The sequence below is a fragment of the Trichogramma pretiosum genome, unplaced genomic scaffold (genome assembly GCF_000599845.2).
Source record: "Trichogramma pretiosum strain Unisexual culture from Peru unplaced genomic scaffold, Tpre_2.0 scaffold10, whole genome shotgun sequence".
Classification (NCBI taxonomy): Eukaryota; Metazoa; Arthropoda; class Insecta; order Hymenoptera; family Trichogrammatidae; genus Trichogramma; species Trichogramma pretiosum.
In genome coordinates, this window is record NW_019641652.1 from 2,160,713 (window position 1) to 2,180,556 (window position 19,844).

The 19,844-nt window shown below is 33.9% G+C and overlaps 5 protein-coding genes across 7 annotated transcripts; 2 read left to right on the forward strand and 3 right to left on the reverse strand.

Annotated features, from left to right (window-relative positions):
• Positions 1-1,036: 1,036 nt before the first annotated feature.
• Positions 1,037-5,230, forward strand: LOC106659081 (ras-related protein Rac1). Its single transcript, XM_014381390.2, has 3 exons — positions 1,037-1,445; positions 2,800-3,187; positions 3,520-5,230. Exons 1-3 carry the CDS (start codon positions 1,411-1,413, stop codon positions 3,673-3,675), a joined length of 579 nt encoding a protein of 192 aa, XP_014236876.1. The 5' UTR covers positions 1,037-1,410; the 3' UTR covers positions 3,676-5,230.
• Positions 5,231-5,275: 45 nt separating this feature from the next.
• On the reverse strand, positions 5,276-8,561 carry LOC106659080 (exocyst complex component 7). The gene is made up of 6 exons (XM_014381388.2): positions 8,056-8,561; positions 7,448-7,986; positions 6,806-7,366; positions 6,491-6,731; positions 6,148-6,417; positions 5,276-5,816 (listed from the first exon to the last, which is right to left on the reverse strand). Exons 1-6 carry the CDS (start codon positions 8,282-8,284, stop codon positions 5,551-5,553), a joined length of 2,106 nt encoding a protein of 701 aa, XP_014236874.1. The 5' UTR covers positions 8,285-8,561; the 3' UTR covers positions 5,276-5,550.
• Positions 8,562-9,038: 477 nt separating this feature from the next.
• Positions 9,039-15,014, reverse strand: LOC106658700 (structural maintenance of chromosomes protein 6). Of its 3 annotated transcripts, none has more exons than XM_014380774.2 (18): positions 14,810-15,014; positions 13,600-13,744; positions 13,322-13,514; positions 13,085-13,240; positions 12,612-12,976; positions 12,406-12,536; positions 12,142-12,342; positions 11,870-12,066; positions 11,651-11,797; positions 11,397-11,581; positions 11,016-11,323; positions 10,724-10,943; positions 10,485-10,655; positions 10,227-10,414; positions 9,971-10,136; positions 9,580-9,891; positions 9,369-9,502; positions 9,039-9,299 (listed from the first exon to the last, which is right to left on the reverse strand). In XM_014380774.2, exons 2-18 carry the CDS (start codon positions 13,738-13,740, stop codon positions 9,272-9,274), a joined length of 3,243 nt encoding a protein of 1,080 aa, XP_014236260.1. In that variant the 5' UTR covers positions 13,741-13,744; positions 14,810-15,014; the 3' UTR covers positions 9,039-9,271. The 3 variants fall into 3 exon arrangements, with proteins under 3 accessions (XP_014236260.1, XP_014236261.1, XP_023315791.1); XM_014380775.2 differs by lacking the exon at positions 14,810-15,014 and adding an exon at positions 14,045-14,107; XM_023460023.1 differs by lacking the exon at positions 14,810-15,014 and adding an exon at positions 14,005-14,100 and having other exon boundaries at positions 13,600-13,925.
• A 629-nt stretch (positions 15,015-15,643) lies between these two features.
• On the reverse strand, positions 15,644-16,638 carry LOC106658847 (60S ribosomal protein L37-like). Its single transcript, XM_014380982.2, has 3 exons — positions 16,556-16,638; positions 15,986-16,121; positions 15,644-15,852 (listed from the first exon to the last, which is right to left on the reverse strand). Exons 1-3 carry the CDS (start codon positions 16,556-16,558, stop codon positions 15,713-15,715), a joined length of 279 nt encoding a protein of 92 aa, XP_014236468.1. The 5' UTR covers positions 16,559-16,638; the 3' UTR covers positions 15,644-15,712.
• A 775-nt stretch (positions 16,639-17,413) lies between these two features.
• Positions 17,414-19,204, forward strand: LOC106658751 (eukaryotic translation initiation factor 2 subunit 3, Y-linked-like). The gene has a single exon (XM_014380853.2). The coding sequence runs from the start codon at positions 17,574-17,576 to the stop codon at positions 18,990-18,992; it is 1,419 nt and encodes a 472-aa protein (XP_014236339.2). The 5' UTR covers positions 17,414-17,573; the 3' UTR covers positions 18,993-19,204.
• Positions 19,205-19,844: the final 640 nt, after the last annotated feature.

Genomic DNA, 19,844 nt, shown 5'->3' on the forward strand with positions numbered 1-19,844 from the left:
TTTGCAATCGTTCGTACGGGTATGAACTTTGTTATTTGGAAATAGCGGGCCAAACCAGAGTAATCCAGAGAGCATTATTTGCACTATAAATAAGTTAAAAAAGATAATTAGCAGTGATGAACTCAATAGTGCAAATTCGACAACGGGAAAATGCATTGATTTACGATCTTTCTTTTGTTTTTGAATCGGCAACTCAGGCAATAGTCACTAACAGGAATGCGAGATCACGGACACAGGAATCACTAAAGGCAATTTTTTTCTTTTTTTTAAATCAGTATGAGTAAGATATGTCGGAAAAGCAAGAATCATCTCTGACGTACTCATTGAAAACTGAATATTTTGCCGATCGCTCCGCTGCGTAAAACTTTTGGGTTGAAATATTGAAAATCGTGACATCGCGCGAGGGCCAAATTTCAAGTTTTCCTCGCGTTAGAAACTCATTTATTTTAACAGCTACGCAGATAATATTATAAGATATAATGGCAGAAGATGTATCCAAAAATGAAAGCAACCAAACCCCCCGGCTCGGGAACAGTCGACCTCCCTGAAAGAAGAGCCGACCGATTCGGAACGCGCGAGTGAAGCGATGACAATGACGTTAGCGGGTATTCCGGTGCTGTTAACCTCCAGTGCCGCATTGTGCAGTGAGAATAAAACTGGAGTCTCCTCATGTATAAGCAAATGAGTCTCGTGCACCTAAATGCTACAAGGTGTTGCGTGGCGTTGATACAGAATCAGCGCGTTGGCTAATGTGCGGTCTGCAACAGCTCGAGTCCTCCTCTTCGACCAATATACCTATTACTACATACGATATTGTATTGTATACATGTTTGCCTATATGGGATAGGAGTTCATACACGCAGGCACATTATACGCGTGATACCGACGCGTCGTCGTCCCTCTCTTTCTGGCGCACTTTGAGCGTGTTTCTCTCTGTCTCGCGAACTGCGAAGGCTTTGTCACGCTCTCTCAGGCGCGATTATATATAGAGAGAGCCGAGAGAGGCAGTGACTGGCCGCTGTGTGCGCGCGCGCCGTTCCAGTCAGCACTCATAGCCAGCCACAGCCAGTGCCTGCCTCTACATATATTATATGTGCTCTGTACACCAGCGATATTATACATATACACATATTACTACTACCACTACTAGTAGGCCATCGTCAGTGCGGCAACTGAGGAGAGTCTCGTTTTCCAGGGTGTGTGCGTTGCTGTCCGTGCTGTGCAGCTCGCGATATTGTCGTTCACTGGCGTGTCTACACGGCTGATCTCTCTTTCTGACTTTCTTGTGACCGCTGCATCGTGTGCAGCGAATCCAGTGAGAAAAGCCCAGTGCGTTTGCCGTAGTTACTTAACAGTTACACAGAAGTCGGATCTCGCCGAGAGGACCCGCTTCCATCGTAAACGACCAAAATGCAGGCGATCAAATGCGTTGTTGTGGGTGACGGGTGAGTTGAAGAAGAAACGATCCAACCGAACAATCTTTCCTCTCATAACTGCATGATAATCGAGCCTCTTACCAACGCACTGCACGCATATAGCAAATGAATCGAGTGACTTGGCTTCTTACATGTTATTTATCGCATACGCTGCTGCCGCTGATATCATTTCGTCGCGAGCCGAGTCTCCCGTCGTCGCTTGCCCACAATAACATACACACAGTACGCACGCATGCATGCACCTAGTGTACGATTCTAACGATATGCACGCAATCTGGATAAGGTAATTTTCCGGTCGTTTGGAAAATTGCGCTGCCACCAGTTCTTGTGCCCTAACACGTTGAATCGCACGCATAATTATTCATGCTCTGTGCTATACGTATGCTCTACTATTACTTATATGCTCCTTTCGAGGAGGATGAGCCTCTCCGCGCAATCATGGGCACGTCCGGGAGAGCTTTGTACTGTCTTCTTGTGCATACATATACTAATAAATACGCGAGATAAGACTACCCTATTATATCTGTCTTTCTCTTTCTTTCTAGCGCCCGCGCGCGTTAATTGCTACTCTCGGCTCAGCTCTCTTTGCCTCTTATGCCGTTCCGCTGACTCGCGTATATACTTGTAACGCCTGTGTGTGTATACATGTATGTAAAGAAAAACACACACGCACACGGTATACAAGTCGATAAAAAAGTATTGTTTCCTTTTTGCATTCCATTGCTACTCCTCCGCCGTGTAATCGAGCCAGGATGATAATTTCAACGTCGACGATCCCGGTGTAAAGCACGTATCGTTGGGCGTGGTGAACTCGCGCCAATGATGATGAAGTTATGTAGAAAAGAGCACATTTTTTACGCGCACTCTTGACACTTTATCATCCTTGCATGCGAGAACTCTCGAGATCTTTTCTGTCGCTTATGCTCATTCCGAAATTTTTTTTCATCTCCAAACACCGCCGAGCACATGTGTACAAAAGCAGATGTGCTTTCCTGCATTTATGCCACTGAGAATGACTCGATTTCTTTGCTGATTCTAAGTTTTTTTTATCAGTATTTCTAATTTTATATACAATACGCTTTTTTCAGTTCATATCCGAATATTAGGCTTTTTATGTAAAACTGTCCATTTTAGATGAAACTACAAATTTTTTTTTGTGTAACAAGGCAAAGATTTCTGAGAAAATGATCTGTATATTAACTATAGCATGCTTACGCTAATTGTGAAATGATTCACCATTCTTGAAATATTTTTGTTATTGCTTTATTTTATTTAAAATATGTAAAAATTATACTGTTTAACTTACATGTTTAAAGTAAAGATTTATAAACAAAATCATTAAAAAAAATTAATTTTTTTACAGTGCCGTGGGTAAAACTTGTTTACTCATCAGTTACACTACTAATGCATTTCCCGGGGAATACATACCTACTGTGTTTGACAACTATTCTGCCAATGTTATGGTTGATGGAAAGCCAATCAACTTAGGTCTTTGGGACACAGCTGGTCAAGAAGATTATGATAGATTAAGACCTTTGTCTTATCCACAAACTGATGTATTTCTCATTTGCTTTTCATTGGTAAATCCAGCCAGTTTTGAAAATGTCAGAGCTAAGTGGTATCCAGAAGTACGTCACCATTGTCCAGCAACTCCTATTATACTGGTTGGAACAAAACTTGATTTGCGTGAAGATAAAGAAACTATTGAACGGCTGAAAGATAAAAAACTTGCTCCTATAACTTATCCTCAGGTAAAGAAAAAAATTCATTTCTACAAAATTTTTGTTGCTGAAAATTTGATATTTCTATTGAGTTCATTTAATAGTAATAATCCAATTCAACATTGCGTTTTGAGTAGAAGCTTTTTTATTTCAAATATTTGATATCACAATAATCGAGGAGGATTAAACAAGATCAACTTAAGTTGTGGGTAGTGAAAAAAGCAATTAAAATGTATTTTACACATTTTCAAACGATACATCATCTCAACATATTAAGACCTATTACATGATTGAAGCCTTGTATTAAAGAGTTGATGAGCATCAATGAATTAGTAAGTAATTATTTATCTTTGTGATTGCAGGGATTAACTATGGCTAAAGAAATCGGCGCTGTCAAGTACCTCGAGTGTTCTGCTTTAACGCAAAAGGGACTGAAAACGGTATTTGATGAGGCGATTCGTGCCGTCCTCTGTCCCGTTCTACAGGTGAAACCGAAGCGCAAGTGTTGTCTCCTATAATATTAAATGTTCCGCGTCGCCGCTAATATACGAAAAAAAAAATATCAAATGTGTTAAGTGTGTGAAATAACACCACAAATGGAAGGTAAAACGTGTTGAAACGTCGATCTACATCTTCCATTAGACATGCTCTTTGAAAGTACTGACGCTGTTATAGTTAATTAACGTCAAATTGCACAAACAACCAGTTAAAACAGCCAATCCTCTCCCCTCTTTCTCAACTTTTTGAAAACGAAAAATTTCACTCCAACAACTATCATAATATCAAATTTCAAAAAATAAATACGAGAGCGAGATAATTTAGACAAATTATTGTTATCGTGCCGAAATGCAGAATGGAACTTATTCCTTTGCACGTCGACGTAGCATCAATGATGTCCGAAGTCTTCAAATTTCTAAAGGGTAATAATGTTGTCATGAATCAATACACATCTCGCCTTCGTTAATATATTGGAATTTCGCTCGTTTACGGTAATGAAATATTGAAAATTCAATGATAAAAAATTTTTAAAAATAATAAAGCGCCTCGATGTAAAAGCGTTTATGTACAGTATACTAGAGTATATTAATAATAATAACTGAATATCTATGAAACGGTAAGAAATAAATTATATATATAAAAATTATATTATATGATACATTCACGCTCTAAAATAGACGACTACGTAAGTTGACTGTGTAATTTCTCATAGGGTAGGCAAAGAAAGCGTGAAAATCGTATGCGTCTGTGTATAGAGTGAGAGATGTTAGCTCCAAACTGCTTATTTATCTTGAATACTGCTTCGAATACTACCAACTCTGTGATCTAAACGCACAATGTGCTTTAAGCGCACAAAGATAATTTTTGTAGGTAGATGCAAGCAGCTTGAAAAGTTTACCAACGAGAACATTTTCTCGAAAAAACAAATTTAATAGAAAAGCTGGGGCGATAGAGTGCATGTTTGTTAATTTTGATGTAAATCAAAGAATTAATTATTGAGTGTTTGCTTGATCGAACACTTGGAAAGAATCAAACTGTATGAGGCTTAACAAGAAACAATTGAGGAAGCGATAAATAAATAAAAAATTTATACATTTAATTGTAAATAATGGTTAAAGTTCAAACTCGATCCTACTTGCTATAATCGGCTATACCTTATTAAGCTAAAAATGATTGAATCTTATTGTTTTTTTTAAAGTTACTTGTTTTTTATATATATATTTAGCAAAAAAAAATGGCATATGTAACATCCAAGACTGGGCTGATGAGTTTGATCAAATTTATGTGTAAATTGCCATTTTACATGTTTTTTTAACAAAAAGGAAGAAAGAAAAAACAATAATGAAAAGATATAATCGTTTCAGTCCTGAAACTATAAATCATTTATTGCTATTAACATTGATCTTTTTCAAGTGAGTGTTAAAAATGAATGAAATTGAGTCATTTCAGAATGTTCAATTTTCGTCTTTAAAATGTAAGCAAATAATTTTTTTTTATTTTATACAATTTACACATTTCTGCATAGATTTTATCTATAAACTAATTATTTATAAAATAAATACCAATATCAAGTCATACATTCTGTACAGATTATTATTCATAAATTTATACACAGAAACCTTTTTACAATAACCTCCATTTGATGCTGTTTTACAATATCATCAACATTAGATCTCGTAGTGATCGTATATTTAATTTTTCACTTAGTACAGATTTTGTAACTTATTAATAAAATGATAATTATTTATTCTTTTTAGAAAAGAGTGCTAAACGATAGCTTTTGATCAGTTTCATATTTCTGAAATAAATGTCATGCAAAAACAAATGACAAACTGATTAGAATTGAGAAATTGATCTTCCGCTTTGAAAAAGTTATCAGCAGCTTGCAAAAAATTTTACGCAGCGGAATCAAAGAAAGTTTCTATCGTAGCGGTAACTTGTTCCGGACTGTATTTGATATATTTTGCAGGATTTTTGGAAAACGATGTGTGCCGATATTTATGATAAAAGTTGGTGTAAAGCGGTACTAGTGAGTGACGCAACTCTCTTCTCAATTCTTTACGGAGCCGTGCATCAGGAACAGCATATGTTCGTTGGAATTTCGCCGTTTCCTCGAAGTCACGCGTGAAACTCGAGAAACGATCTTTTAATACCTTAGAGCCTGCAAAATAAATTATATTTCATTTCATGTTACTGTTATGTTTAATTCGTGACTTGACCTATCATTCAGCACAAATTCAATCGTTGTCACTTATAAAAGCGGTCCATTCATCGATAGGAAATGTATGTGTATTTATAAATGTATGTCTTTAAACATGAGATCCATTCACATAAAATGCATTGAAAGACTCATTAGAACTCGTTGCTTACATCAATAGATTTCGACTGAACTGCATATGATATCCACGTAAGTCTTCCTCGTAAGACAAAAAAAATGGAAACAATACCGTCGAGCACTTAGACTATATATAAGCGTAATTTTTTATACACACCAGGTTCATCATTATGATTATCTATATGTCCACGTGTCTTGGCAAAAGTCGTGTTGACGTAAGTATGCCGATCTCGTGCAAGCATGTCGAGATAAGTCTGCTCAGCTTTGGGTTCGGCAAGGGACAGCAATTCCATCAAAGAGCTTCTTCTCAAGGCGTTTATCACATAATTATGATTGTTGAGTCGAAATAAGGCACGCAAAGCTGGATCTGAATACGACTGATCACTGCGACTGACCAGAGCCAAATTCAACAGAGCCAATACTCGTTCTGAGAAAAATTAATTTTTTTTTATAAATGATGAACAGAAAACTAAGTACAAATAAAAATGGCCAATGCTCACTGATGTAGAGGCCAACGGCTATTCGATGCTCGTTTTGTAATTGTTTGTTGATCACCAAACCAATGGGATCGGGATCAGTTTGTCGCTTCAGAACAGCGCCCACCGTATCGGCGTACTCGATCAATTGCTCCAGAAATATAAGGACGTTGCTGGTGCTTTCGGCTACCGTGCCGTCTTTTGGCAATACCGTACCCGACTCATTACGTACACTCTCTCCAAAGCATTCCAATGCTTGAGCACCCTTTAAACAAATTTTCAGCTCATTGTATTGAGTTCTCGATGACGATTGGCAAACTTATTCTACGTATTACTTACGGTATCGGTAAGAGTCTGAATAACCGAAGCAAACTTGCTTCTCAGGGCATACTCGCATCCCTCCACGGTTCTTTCCAAATCAGGTTTCAGCTCTTCAAGATGCTTGAGAATTGGAAAAACAACAAGTACTGCTCCGAAGTCTCTTCTTGCAATGCAACGTTTTGCACGCGACGCTATATTTTCACCGTCTTGAGCCACTAGATCCATGGCATCTTGGACTGTCGCCTCGAGAACTTGCAGTTGCAGAGAAACTGGCAGAATGCGGCCCACAAGAGTACGTTCAGCTTGCATTAATTTGTGAAGTCCAGCTGCTAGTAGCAAGTAATTATCCATCTCTTGCTCGTCAGGTGCAGCATCATCTGAGCCATGATGATGATGTAAGTGGCTGCCAGGTGATGGTGCACCTTTTCTTGACGACGGAAAGGACAAACCGGTCGTTTGAGATGCTTTTTGCATTATTTTGCTGGCCTTTTTTTCCAGTGCTTGCTGAAGACGACGAGAAGTACGTCGTCCAGCTGTTTCGGTTACACTTAAAGAATGACGATGAGCAAATTTGACTCTCTGTTAAGAAATTCATCAAATTTAATTAACGGTCACTAATCATTTTTATCAATTGCTACAATTTTATAAAAAAGCACTTACAGGCATAGGACTTGAAGCATGAGTACTTCCACCACTAGCACTTTTTTGATGTTCTTTCATTAATTGTAATGATTTGAGAACAATGCCTGAGCGAACATTGGAGTAGAGTTTAGCATGTCTACGATGACCTCTTTCTTCCAACCAGTTTGAAATTTTAATTAAATCGGCTAAAGTGCTTTCAGGTAATTGGCATAGTGATTGAGGTGAGTCTTCGCTGCTAGTGTCTTCATCTATACCAATGAGATCCAGAAGCATTATAGGCAAAACAGGTTTACTTTGCCTAGCTAGTATATCATGAAATTCAGCATAAAGTGATTCAAGTCCTGCATCAAAAAGAGTCGATATGTTTTCGAGTTCAACAGAGCTAGGATTGTTTTTTTGAAAATAGCATTGTGCATTGTAAAGTCTATTCATCGAATCCAAAAAACCATCTAAACCACAAGCTCCATTGGGTCCTCCACGAACCGTACTTTCAACTTCTTGGCATACTCCATAATAGCCAATAGCGTGATCCAATAATGTCAATGTTTTTTCAATATCTGCATATATTTAAATAGTACATTTAATATAATCAACTCGAAATATCATTGTATTTTGAAGAAACTTACTAAGCTGTTGTCTTTGAAGATTGCTAGTTTCATTGTAAACAGGTAATATAGTACTTTGTAAAGTAGCCAATCGATCTTCCAAAGATGTTAAAATATTTATCATACCATTTGTCAATTTTCTATTCTGTTCTTCGGCAGATTTTGAAGTTTCTAAAGCTGCCAATTCTGCCTCTAATTTGCATTCAATTTCAAAACGTCGCTCTGACGTGTCCTCGCTGTTCAATTGCATTTTTGTTTACTTTTTTTTAAAACTTAATTGGTTAATGTTTTCCAAACACTCAATAGAAATCATGGATTAATTTCCTACAATATGATCGACTGCAGATGTCAAATTCCTGACATTCTAATCAAAACATAACCTGAATAACAATGATGTGGATGATCCTGCCAGAACTATGTTGTGTACATAATATAAGAGTCTATGCATATATATAAGTTCTGTTTCATTACATTGACACTGACTGCCCAGCGCAATCGCGGAATTTGTATTTCCAAATATTTAATTTTTAACAAAAAGCTTCACAATGCTTGAACCGAAAGTCTAGAGCGGAATTACTTCAAAAATTCACTTTCAATTTTAAGTGAATACAAATGCGATTGCAATATTATAATCACCGATGATACACACGTGAACACTGGTGATAACGTTGCAATTACTTTGACAATTAATTCGAATAATTCCAAAGCATCAATCAAAGTATTGATAATACATCGTTCTCTATTTTCTAGATTATTTAAACGATGCATTTAAGCCTCAAAGGCAACTAGAGAATTTTATTTACATAAAAGACCATCTAAAATTATTTTATAGTAGATTTCATTAGAATGTACATCAAAATAAGTTAAATAAGGTTGAAAGGCAAAAGCAACCATTTGCTCTAAACTAGGAACTCAAATGTTTTATCAATCAAACTCTTTCCAAATCAAGTTTTTGTTTTCAAATGTTCAATCAGGATCAGGATAGAAAATAAATTTTTACTTTGTAGACTATATGTTTTTTGTATTCAACACATACTTGACTTTTTGATGATTATTATATCATTACAAATAAGGCACCAATTTTGGCTAGTCATATAGACAGAAAACATTTAATTTTAATACTTTTAACTGGAACATTAACACATAAATTATAGAATAATTTAACAAATTATTAACTAGATCAACTTTAGAAAAATAAAACATTTGTAAGATATCTTTGAATCTTAACGGTAATATTTTAAGTAGATCTCTCTGGTGCATCCAACCTGAAACAAGTGTATAATGTCATTGATGTATGGCAACTTAAACAAGAATAAATGTTAATTTTATCTTACCTATGAATAGTAATTGTACTATCAGCTGTAACGTGAGAAGTATCTAATGGCGTTAAGAAAGTAAACTGACACTGAGGTTTATTCCTAGCAAAACCCAGTAGAATATCCATGATAACACGACGATTTATTTTATCCTTAAAAATGTTTAATGTAATTTATATAAGTTTAATGTTTAATCTATTGTTAAATTAACATTAGTTATTTTACTAACCATGAACACATCAAATTCGTCAAGAAAATAGAATGGTAATCCTGTACAATCCCACAAAGACAAAATAAAAGCTACAGTAGAGTAGGAACGTTCACCTCCTGATAATGCTTTTGTATCTTTAGTGGGACGCTTGTTATCAGTACTTGGAGCCACTTCCAAGGACAATAGAAGTTTTTTGTGATCTATATTTATTTTTCCTTTATACTGTCGCAAGCTCAATGCATTTTGGAATGCTAGTTGAACACGATCGCCGATTTCTTTTTTCATATCATTATACAATGATTTACGTTTCTTCAATCTTTCATAATGGTTCTATAAAATAAAATATTACATTTTTTTAAATTTTGAATGAAATCAACAAAGATGTGTAAATAAAATGAATGTATCTAACATCTTTACTCCTTTGAAGTTCACAAGCAAACTGTAAAATTCCGCCATGTTTTCCTTTTTTCTCATTCAACTCTTTTATCAAATCTTCTTTTGAACCATGTTGTCTTTCAACACCCGATATTTTGGATGAAAGTTCTTTCATTTCTTGTTCGATTTCTCCAATAGATCTATTAAGGTTTACATACAGAAGAGAATAAAGTAAAATTATAAACCATTTATGTTAGCTCAATATTTTCGCTTTATATATCTCCAAATACCTTTTAGATGATATTTTTGGACATTCTTTTTCAGCTTCTTGCAATAAAGAAGTTACAACTCTTTGCTGTTGTTCATGTTCACCACTTAATCTCTGTAGATTCTTCTTAGTCTCTTGCATTTTACGACTAGTGCCTTGATTTTCCAAGTTCATTCTGTTCTTTTCATCTTTCAATTCTTTTATTTGATCCTAGAATTTAGAAATGGTTTTTTAATATTAGTTTAATAAAATAATTTTATGAATAAAGCAAAAAATTTACCTTGATCGGATTCAATCGAGAATCAAGGTTTTGAGCTAAATCAGTATATTTTTTCAATTCAGCTCTAGCACTTTCAACTACTTTATACGATTTACGATCTTCTTCAGTTAGTACGTTCATTTCTTCTTTTTTCAAAGTTATTAATCTTTCAAGTTCTTCAACTTCAGTCGCCTTGTAATAAATAAATACCATTTACAGAGGTGTTCATTAAAATTAAACAAATTAAAATAAGTACTTACAAAAGTATTTAGAGTATTGTTGTTCACAGACTCAAGTACTTCTTTATTTTCGTCAATCAGATTTTTCAATTCTTGATGTCTGATTTTGAATTTTTTAACTTGTTGTTCCACCTCTCGATATTCACTTTGATTGAGTCGAAGTTTTTCTCTAACTTCAGTGAATCGCATCTGAGTGGTATTTAATTCCTCCTCAATAACACTTATTTCCTCGTTTAAATACCTATAATTATATTTTTGTAAGTTTAGTTCTGAGTAAGATGAACATTCATTATTTGAATAATTGATAACTAACTGAATGGCTTGAGAAGTAGAAACTTGAAGATATTTCGGACGACCAACTTTACCACCATATGTTCTGTAATTAGGATCTGGAAAAAATAAATCAGCTGCCATAGTGAAAGCTCGTTTTGTATTGTGAGGAACCCGGCTCGCCTCATTCATAATATTACAAGCTTCTTCAGAAGTAGGAATAAGAATTGTACATTCAACTTCTCTTTGATCAATTAGAGAATTAGCAATAACAGGGTGAGATATTTCCATTGCATCTAATAAGTTTGAAAATCTAGATGACCGGACGCAACCTTGACTCACATCATGCATCTACGGAATATAAAAAATGGTTTCAATACTCCCTTATGTAAGTTAAAACAATGACAAATGTAAAGATACTAACATGATCATAAAATTTGCTTATAACTACTTGCGGCACTCTGTCACCACGAAAAATTTCTTTCATGATAGTATTCAAAATGCGTGCATCTTGACTATTATCTACGCAGAAAGAAGACAGAGTACCCCAAGTCAATTGATTTTCAACAGCAGGAACCCAACTTTGATCTTTTATTTTGATAAAAATACCTAAGCAAATAACATTGATTTATTATAGTTAGTATACTTCTTTTAAATTTGAATAAATTATGAACAGACCAAGTGGACCAACTGGCTTTTCTATGAATTTCCCTTTTTCATATGCTTCATCAATGCGCTTCAAAAGCCTGGGCATGTTCGGTCCATAGACACTCAGAGCATTATTAGACTCATTTTTCAACCCATTCAGTCGTTGTTTATGTTGATCTGTAATTCAAGAATGTGGCAATTTATCCTGAATTCAAAATTAAAAATTATTTAAAATCAAGAAAAACTTACTGAGTGCCATGTTCTTAGAATCTAATTCCATTTTAAGTTTAGAACACTCATTTTCTAAACGTCTTTTGTTTTCTTCCAAATGCATCAAGTCTGTTTGTTTTGTTCTTAAAGTTGCTTCAACTTCATGACTTTGCTGCTCATAATTAACTAAATTAGCTTTGGCTTCTTGCCTTCGATGATCCAGGGCACTAGACTCCCTATAAATATTGTTTATAAGTATTATTACAATAATTCATATGAAGTTGATTGAATTTAAAAATAGAAAAACGTACAGTTCCATTTTTTTAATCTCGCTCTGAAGCTGATTCATATCTTGTTCTTTTCTTTGGATACTGTTTTTAAGATCAGTTATTTGTTTTTTCCTTTGTTCATGATCTCTTTTAGCTGATGTGTAAAATTTCTTAGCATCATTTAATTTAGCACTGCTATCAGCTGCTTCTGATTCTGTTTGAGCAATTTCTTGGTGCAAGCTCCTAAAAATAAATGAAAGTGTGAGATTTTATATTTGTATCGTAAGATACAGTGTAAAAACATACTCTATCTTTGAATCAATTTTTTGTGCTTTGATAACTTTAGTTTGTTCTAAATCTTTTAATTCCTCAAGTTTTTGTTCTTCTATTTGCTTCAACTCATCAATTTCGAGTAATTTTTTTTGTTGTTTTGCAACCTGAAAAAAACCAAAATAAAAAAATAATTAATTCCTGTATCAATTTTTAATACTTTTGAACATAGGTATACCAACTTTCACCCATTTAATTTCGTTTTGACATAGTTTGAGTTTATCTTTTAGTTCATCGACAGAATTCAATTCATTCAATTTGTGTTCAAGATCTTCTATATCTTTTTGTGACTCATTCAAATAACCTTGTGCATCTTTTAAGCGTAAATCAGCTTCATTACACTCTTTAATAGCAATTTTGTAGTTTTCACCGATAACGTCTAATCTGGTTGCCTTCATAAATAATTTGTATTTATCATCGGAACCTGTTGATGATAAAAATGATCTTGAAACATCTTGATTTAATACTGAGATTGGATTTTCAACTTGAATATTTAAAAATTGTAACATATGATCAAGCTCTTCACGTTTAGTGGACACAATTTCACCTGCAAAAATATAAAACAATTTCATTATGATTTTTTATTCAACTAATCTCACTTTCTATGCAAACATACAAAAAAAAAAAAAAATGAGGTTCAAAAATGTAAACTGACCTCTCCAATTTTTAATTTTGTACGAGGAAGATGTATGTGAAATACTTCGAACGACAGTAATTTTGTCTCCGTACACATCATGTTTATAGGCCATTGTTCCACCATTTGTTATGGTAATATCAATAAGAGCAGAATTTCTACCTTTTTTAATAAATTCTGTGAAAATTTAAATAATTAAATATCGACCGGTATGAATTATTACTGATCTCCACATATACTTCAAACTTCAGCAAATACCTTTGATAGATGGTCCTCGATTCGTTGCTTTAGCTTTTGCACCCAAACCAACAGTGAGTGCAGTAAGAATAGCACTTTTACCACTACCATTTGCTCCGACAATGAAATTTATTTTGTCATTAAATTTAACTTCCATGGCATCGTGACACATGAAATTCTTCATAAATATCCGCTTTATTTTCCCAGCAACGTGCTGAAATGAACCGAATTTAGAATTCAATTTACTATATTATCCATTAATAGAGTTGTTGCAGTGTCAGAAAAAAACAATGGCAAACCTCGGGATCATCCTCGGGCGATGAAGAATTACTATCACCTTCCTTGACGCGTTTAGACCTGCATTCTTCATCGTTATTTATCTTCCTCTTCCTACGCTGAGACTGACTGGCCGGTGGTTCTTCATCGTTACTTGAATCCATTTTTCTATCGTTTGATGAAATAATTTATAAAAATAACAAGAAGTGCATTAGATATTGCGCGATGTATTTACGCGCGCACGTTAGTTTCGTTCGACGAAAATGTCAAAATCGGAACGGTTGAGAGCTTTCAATACGAGGTTATAGGGCAAATTATCGACTTCGACACTCAATTGTTTCTTGACAAACTTCATACAATACAACAGAAATCAGAACATTAATAAATGAATACTAATCACAATTAAAAAATACTCTTATTAAACGAACAAAATAAGAAACTTCACAGTATTGCAATGGTTGTCATTACCAATGTTACATATACAATACGAGCACGATAGTCCGTTCTTGGCAGTTGACTAACAGCGACTAGCGACCAATGTGCTGTTTATGCCTCTTTCCCGCTTAGTTTGGTACAGCGTCGCGATTCGTCGTTTGTTTCGCTTGTGACGAATCGCAATGCGAAGAGAGGGGGTTGTTTTAAAAGAAAAATCTGATAAATTTCTTCGTGCGAAAGGACAAAGCCGCAAATAAATGAATGCTTGAAAAATCATTTTGATTGGCAGAAACGTGCCAGTCGAATTTCTTGGACAAAATTGACTCCTTAATCAAAATAGACGTTACAGTTTTCTATTTCGCGACATTACATGCACTTTATTCCCAAAGCACATTCAAAAATAACAACGATCATGAACACGTATATTAATGATTTTCTTTATTTCTTCTTACGAAGAAATATACCTATTGAGAAAAATGGAGAATCGTGTCCTCGGATTGAGTGCGCTTAGTGAGATTTGCCGCTAGTTGATAAAAACTATGAGGAAAATACCATCGAATATCAATGAAAATAATTAAAGACTGTAATCTTTTACGCGAAATAAACTAATTAATAACTAACTAATCTATCACTGAATTATATCACGTTTCAATTCCGTTTGTAGTTGGCCATTTTACGTCAGTAATAAATAGATAAGAATTTCCAGATGAAATAAATACTAATAAGCCCATTTAGTGTGCGAGGATTATAAAAAATAACGTTATAAAAATGTTATACCACAAAAAAGAAATATTTTACCTTCGTGATGTCTAAATTACTTCTTCTTTTTATTCGGGTAGGAGTTGAACTGCCGCTGTTCAGGCTTGATCACCAAATGAATGTATAATTTTGATATTATCGATTACATGCATCGGTCGATCCGTATAGCAGTTCACGAGCAGAGGCTGAGGGTCACTGCTAAACCTGCAATTCATTAAAATGAGACAACTTCCGACTACTCTCACTCTGTTTTCTACATTCTCCTATACCGCTAAATATGAATATCGAAGAAGTCAAAACACTCTCATCAAGAACCTATATTTTCTGACGTAGATTTTCATTGAAGCGTGACGGAAAATATTCATAACTAAATTGAAAACGTTTATCAATCTATTAATGATGAGAAGTATTAAATTTTGATTAATTTACATCGTAATTTAACATTTTAAATTACAGACTTTTAGAGAGCGATTTAGCCTTTTTTTCAATAATTATGAATCATTGGTCAAAACAAAAGTACTTTATCAATACTTTTTAAGATATAGCAAAAATTGATTCAGTCTATATTGATTTTTTTATCACTCCCAATTGGACAGAGATTTAGTTCAAACTGTCTTAATATTTTTCAACATTAAAAAAATAATATTATTGCTTCCTCTTGTAAATCTCTGATAAATCTGTTTAAAAATATTTACAGTAAAAAATGGGGATGGTTGTGGGCAAGCTTGTTTCAAAAATAACCTTTTGGCTCATTTTTAATTGTGAAATATAACAATACAAAGGATATTTTTATAGAGGATTAACAGTTTCTTTAAAAAAAGTAGTTAAAATTTGAATTTTAAATAAGTATGTTTTAAAAAAATAAACAAATTATTTAGTTTATGAAAGCTATCTTTTATTTAATGCATTAACTTATCATAGGCACAAAATAATCAATGATTATTAATTAGTGGCCTTCAAAGTTTTGGGTTTGGGCAAACCCTCACGGAATCCATTTTTGAACTTGCGACGTACAATCTTAAGATGACGCATGCGGCCAGTGCCAGTGGTCTTCCTCCTTTTAGCCTTGATGGACCAGTTGTCTATAAATAAGAAACACCAAATTAATATGTAGTCAAAACTTGTAATGAAAAATTAATGCATACAATTGGTTGGCAGTCATCATATTTATTTATTGTTTAAAATTAAGAAAAATATATTTTTAAATAAACTTACATGATCTCATCTTCTTGGAAGGATATCCACATTGAGCACATTCTGATTTTTGGATATGGAATGAGCTACGACCACAACGCCTGCATAGCGTATGGGTCTTATTACGCCTTTTACCAAAGCTTGATGTACCTTTGGTCTAAAACAGAAAGTAATATCAATTAGAAATAAGGATATAATTAAATTTTATATGGTGGAGTGTTGTAAACAAATAAAAAAGTTCAAATTCAACTATGAGTAAACATTTACAATAATTCCATCTTGTTGTATTCATGAAAAGTTAAACGCAATTGATTAAGAAATTATTGATCAAACTTAAAACATTGCAAAAATTTAAAACTATATCAATTGCAAAAGTAAATACATTCACACATGTACGACTTAACCTTGAAACTACGACGTAATCTATAAGGTTTTTGTATTAAAAATTCGTTGTTATAGAAATTTAAAAAAAATTAAGTAAAAGCAATTTGCAAAACTGCAAATGTTAAATTTCCACCCTGATGGCTACATTGATGTACTGTAGTTTTTTAGTTATTTAATATTTAATTTATGGAAATCAAAATTACTTGCCATTTTGCTCTGTGTTCATCGGCAAAGAAAGAGCCTCGTGCGACGTTTCTGTAAGCCGGGATCTAGCCAGAAGTCGCAGACGCAGTGCGTTCAAAATTCGAGATTACCGCTACAGCGGTAAATTTGAAAAGTTGAATGAACATTTGTTGCTGAAAGTATATTTTAATACTGTTTCTAAGTGTAAAATCTACCTAAGCTACTATTACGTAAATTATGTTCAATAATAATTTTGCTAACAAATGAAATGAAATGATAGCATGAATTAATATAGTTTATTAACTTCTTTAATCGAATTTTATTCAGTGATATGATATTTTTTTAGAATATTTGAAACATTTCTTTTTTTTTTTTTTTAATATTTAACGTAACGACCCGAACGTAACGAGAAAATAAAATTACGCTTTCAATAATAAAATTTAATATTAGGATTAGCACGATTTCAAATAAGGAAATATTAAAAATAAAAAAACAGTTTTTTTTGAAAAATACACTACTATAAGGCGATTCATCTTGTTAACAGCTCAAATTGTAAACGCAGTGAAGTCGGGGCTGCTTGTGTGCACAACATAGGCGATAATTATAACAGTAGTATGAGGATTAGCATAGACAGAGCCCCGAGATCACTTTTTTTAGATTTTGAGCTGTTAACAAGATCAATCGTATACTCGCGGTGGGAATGATCAATGGTTCTTCAAATTTATATTTGAAAAATGACAAGTTCTTCAATACATGAAATAACACGAGGTGGTAATGCATCATATATATTATTATGCACACCGCAAGCGGGACGCCTGCATGCAGATTGCAGTCTTAGCAGTCAACACTATAGCAGCAGCCACGTGTAGAAAGCATTGCATCAGCTTGAGACGCCACCGGCGGGCAGCTACTTTCGAGTATCCTAATTTCACAGCTTCACACCACTACGTGGGTACTAGATATTCGTTCATTTTAACCGTAAGAAAAGTTTATAAAGTTATAATTGGAATCGGATAAGTTCAAAAAGCGTAAAACAATAATCATGGGTGTCGAAGATAAAAGTTCTGGTGTGACCACGGGTCAACCAAATCTTTGTAAGCAAGATTTATCCAAACTCGATGTCACGAAAGTGACGCCTTTGTCACCAGAGGTTATCAGTCGACAAGCTACAATCAACATAGGTACCATCGGCCATGTAGCTCATGGAAAATCAACCATCGTCAAGGCCATCTCCGGTGTGCAAACTGTGCGATTCAAGAATGAGTTGGAACGAAACATTACCATCAAACTTGGTTATGCCAATGCAAAAATCTACAAATGTGATGGCAACAATTGTCCTCGACCTGCTTGCTACACTTCTGGTGGCTCAAACAAAGATGACTCTTTTCCTTGTTCAAGAGTCAATTGTTCCGGACGTTTTCAGTTAGTGCGTCATGTCTCTTTCGTGGACTGTCCTGGTCACGATATTCTTATGGCTACCATGTTGAACGGTGCAGCTGTCATGGATGCAGCTTTGTTGCTAATTGCTGGAAATGAGTCTTGTCCACAGCCTCAAACATCAGAACATTTGGCTGCTATAGAAATCATGAAATTGAAACACATTGTTATTCTACAGAATAAAATTGATTTGGTGAAAGAAGGTCAAGCCAAAGAACAGCATGAACAAATTCTGAAATTTGTCCAAGGTACCGTAGCAGAAGGAGCTCCAGTTATTCCCATTTCAGCCCAATTGAAATACAATATTGAAGTTTTATGTGAATATATTACTAAAAAAATACCAGTACCAATGAGGGACTTCACATCAGAGCCTCGATTAATTGTCATAAGATCTTTTGATGTTAACAAGCCAGGTTGTGAAGTAGATGATTTGAAAGGTGGTGTTGCTGGTGGTAGTATTCTGAAAGGAGTACTCAAGGTTGGCATGGAAATTGAAGTAAGACCAGGTCTTGTATCAAAAGACAATGAGGGTAAATTAACTTGTAAACCCATTTTCTCAAGAATTGTTTCCTTGTTTGCGGAGCAAAATGAGTTGCAATTCGCAGTTCCCGGAGGTTTGATTGGTGTTGGAACTAAGATAGAACCAACTCTATGCAGAGCTGATCGTTTAGTAGGACAAATTTTAGGAACCGTTGGTGCTTTACCCAAAATATTTATTGAACTTGAAATTTCTTACTATCTATTGAAAAGATTGCTTGGAGTAAGAACAGAAGGAGACAAAAAAGGGGCTAAAGTACCAAAACTGTCTAAAAATGAAGTCCTGCTTGTTAATATTGGCTCTCTGAGCACTGGAGGACGTGTTTTAGCAACTAAAGCTGATTTAGCAAAAATTAGCTTGACTAATCCAGTTTGTACAGAGATAGATGAAAAGATTGCTCTATCAAGAAGAGTAGATAAACATTGGCGACTGATTGGATGGGGCCAAATTCGTGGTGGTGAAACAATTGAACCAACTTGTGATTGAATCAAAAATTTATTCAATTAAAAACAACTTTTAACAGCTTAATTTGTTATTATAGTACTAAATAAATCATTATATTCCTACAAATAGCTCATTAAAATGTATTTCAAATAGTTAATAAAATTAACTTGATTTAAAACTACAATATATGCAGCTAGAATTTTCTTATGTATTTTATGAAATTGATAATAAATGAAGTGAGAATTAATAAAACAGATAAATATTGTTTTTATTAACTCAATTAAAACTTGTCATGTATGCAATCATTCAAACAAGTCAATTAATAATAGTTTTAATAATTATTAGCTTTCAGTTTAGAATAATTCATGCTCAAGTGTGTTTTTCTCCAATTAAAGCTCAGAATAATAACATTTATATTCCCTTTTAAATTTGACGATAAAAATATATAATTAGAGAACTTTTTTTATCGTTTTCTTCGTGCTCAAGTAATTAAGAAAATTAATAGTTTTGTTAGAATATTGACTTACTATACATTGAATTATTGTATACGTTCATAATTAATAATTCTCATGTTGTATACAATTAAAATACCTAAATATCTTTTTAAGATCCCAAGCAGTGATACCGAAATTAATTAATTTATGACACATTGATTGGCATGATTTAGCTAGGTAAATTGTATACCAAAATTCAATCAAAAAATTATGGGCACAAAATTTTATCTTGACTTTTTTGTGTGGTATTTAATTAACTTACAATTAAACGTAATATGTTGAAATGTAAAGAGCTTCTCGGTAATTGGAAAATAGCGCATTCAAGACAATGCACTTCATGAGTTGTTTCACAATCGAATATTATTTTCTCAATGAAAATTGTCAGATGATTTTACTACTA

What these genes read in the sequence shown, in the direction of transcription:
- LOC106658751 (XM_014380853.2), top strand. Translation starts at nt 17,574, where the DNA reads ATGGGTGTCGAAGATAAAAGTTCTGGTGTGACCACGGGTCAACCAAAT.
- LOC106658700 (XM_014380774.2), bottom strand. Translation starts at nt 13,740, where the DNA reads ATGGATTCAAGTAACGATGAAGAACCACCGGCCAGTCAGTCTCAGCGT. An exon ending in TTCTAAGAACATGGCACTCA is followed by an intron (nt 11,798 to 11,869) that starts GTAAGTTTTTCT and finishes CTTGAATTACAG; the next exon opens with ATCAACATAAACAACGACTG. An exon ending in AGTACAATTACTATTCATAG is followed by an intron (nt 9,300 to 9,368) that starts GTAAGATAAAAT and finishes CACTTGTTTCAG; the next exon opens with GTTGGATGCACCAGAGAGAT.
- LOC106659080 (XM_014381388.2), bottom strand. Translation starts at nt 8,284, where the DNA reads ATGCAATTGAACAGCGAGGACACGTCAGAGCGACGTTTTGAAATTGAA. An exon ending in TCTTCAAAGACAACAGCTTA is followed by an intron (nt 7,987 to 8,055) that starts GTAAGTTTCTTC and finishes AAATATATGCAG; the next exon opens with ATATTGAAAAAACATTGACA. An exon ending in TAATCATAATGATGAACCTG is followed by an intron (nt 5,817 to 6,147) that starts GTGTGTATAAAA and finishes TTTATTTTGCAG; the next exon opens with GCTCTAAGGTATTAAAAGAT.
- LOC106658847 (XM_014380982.2), bottom strand. An exon ending in TTCCAAGAAGATGAGATCAT is followed by an intron (nt 15,853 to 15,985) that starts GTAAGTTTATTT and finishes TCTTATTTATAG; the next exon opens with ACAACTGGTCCATCAAGGCT.
- LOC106659081 (XM_014381390.2), top strand. Translation starts at nt 1,411, where the DNA reads ATGCAGGCGATCAAATGCGTTGTTGTGGGTGACGG. An exon ending in TGCGTTGTTGTGGGTGACGG is followed by an intron (nt 1,446 to 2,799) that starts GTGAGTTGAAGA and finishes ATTTTTTTACAG; the next exon opens with TGCCGTGGGTAAAACTTGTT. An exon ending in CTCCTATAACTTATCCTCAG is followed by an intron (nt 3,188 to 3,519) that starts GTAAAGAAAAAA and finishes TTGTGATTGCAG; the next exon opens with GGATTAACTATGGCTAAAGA.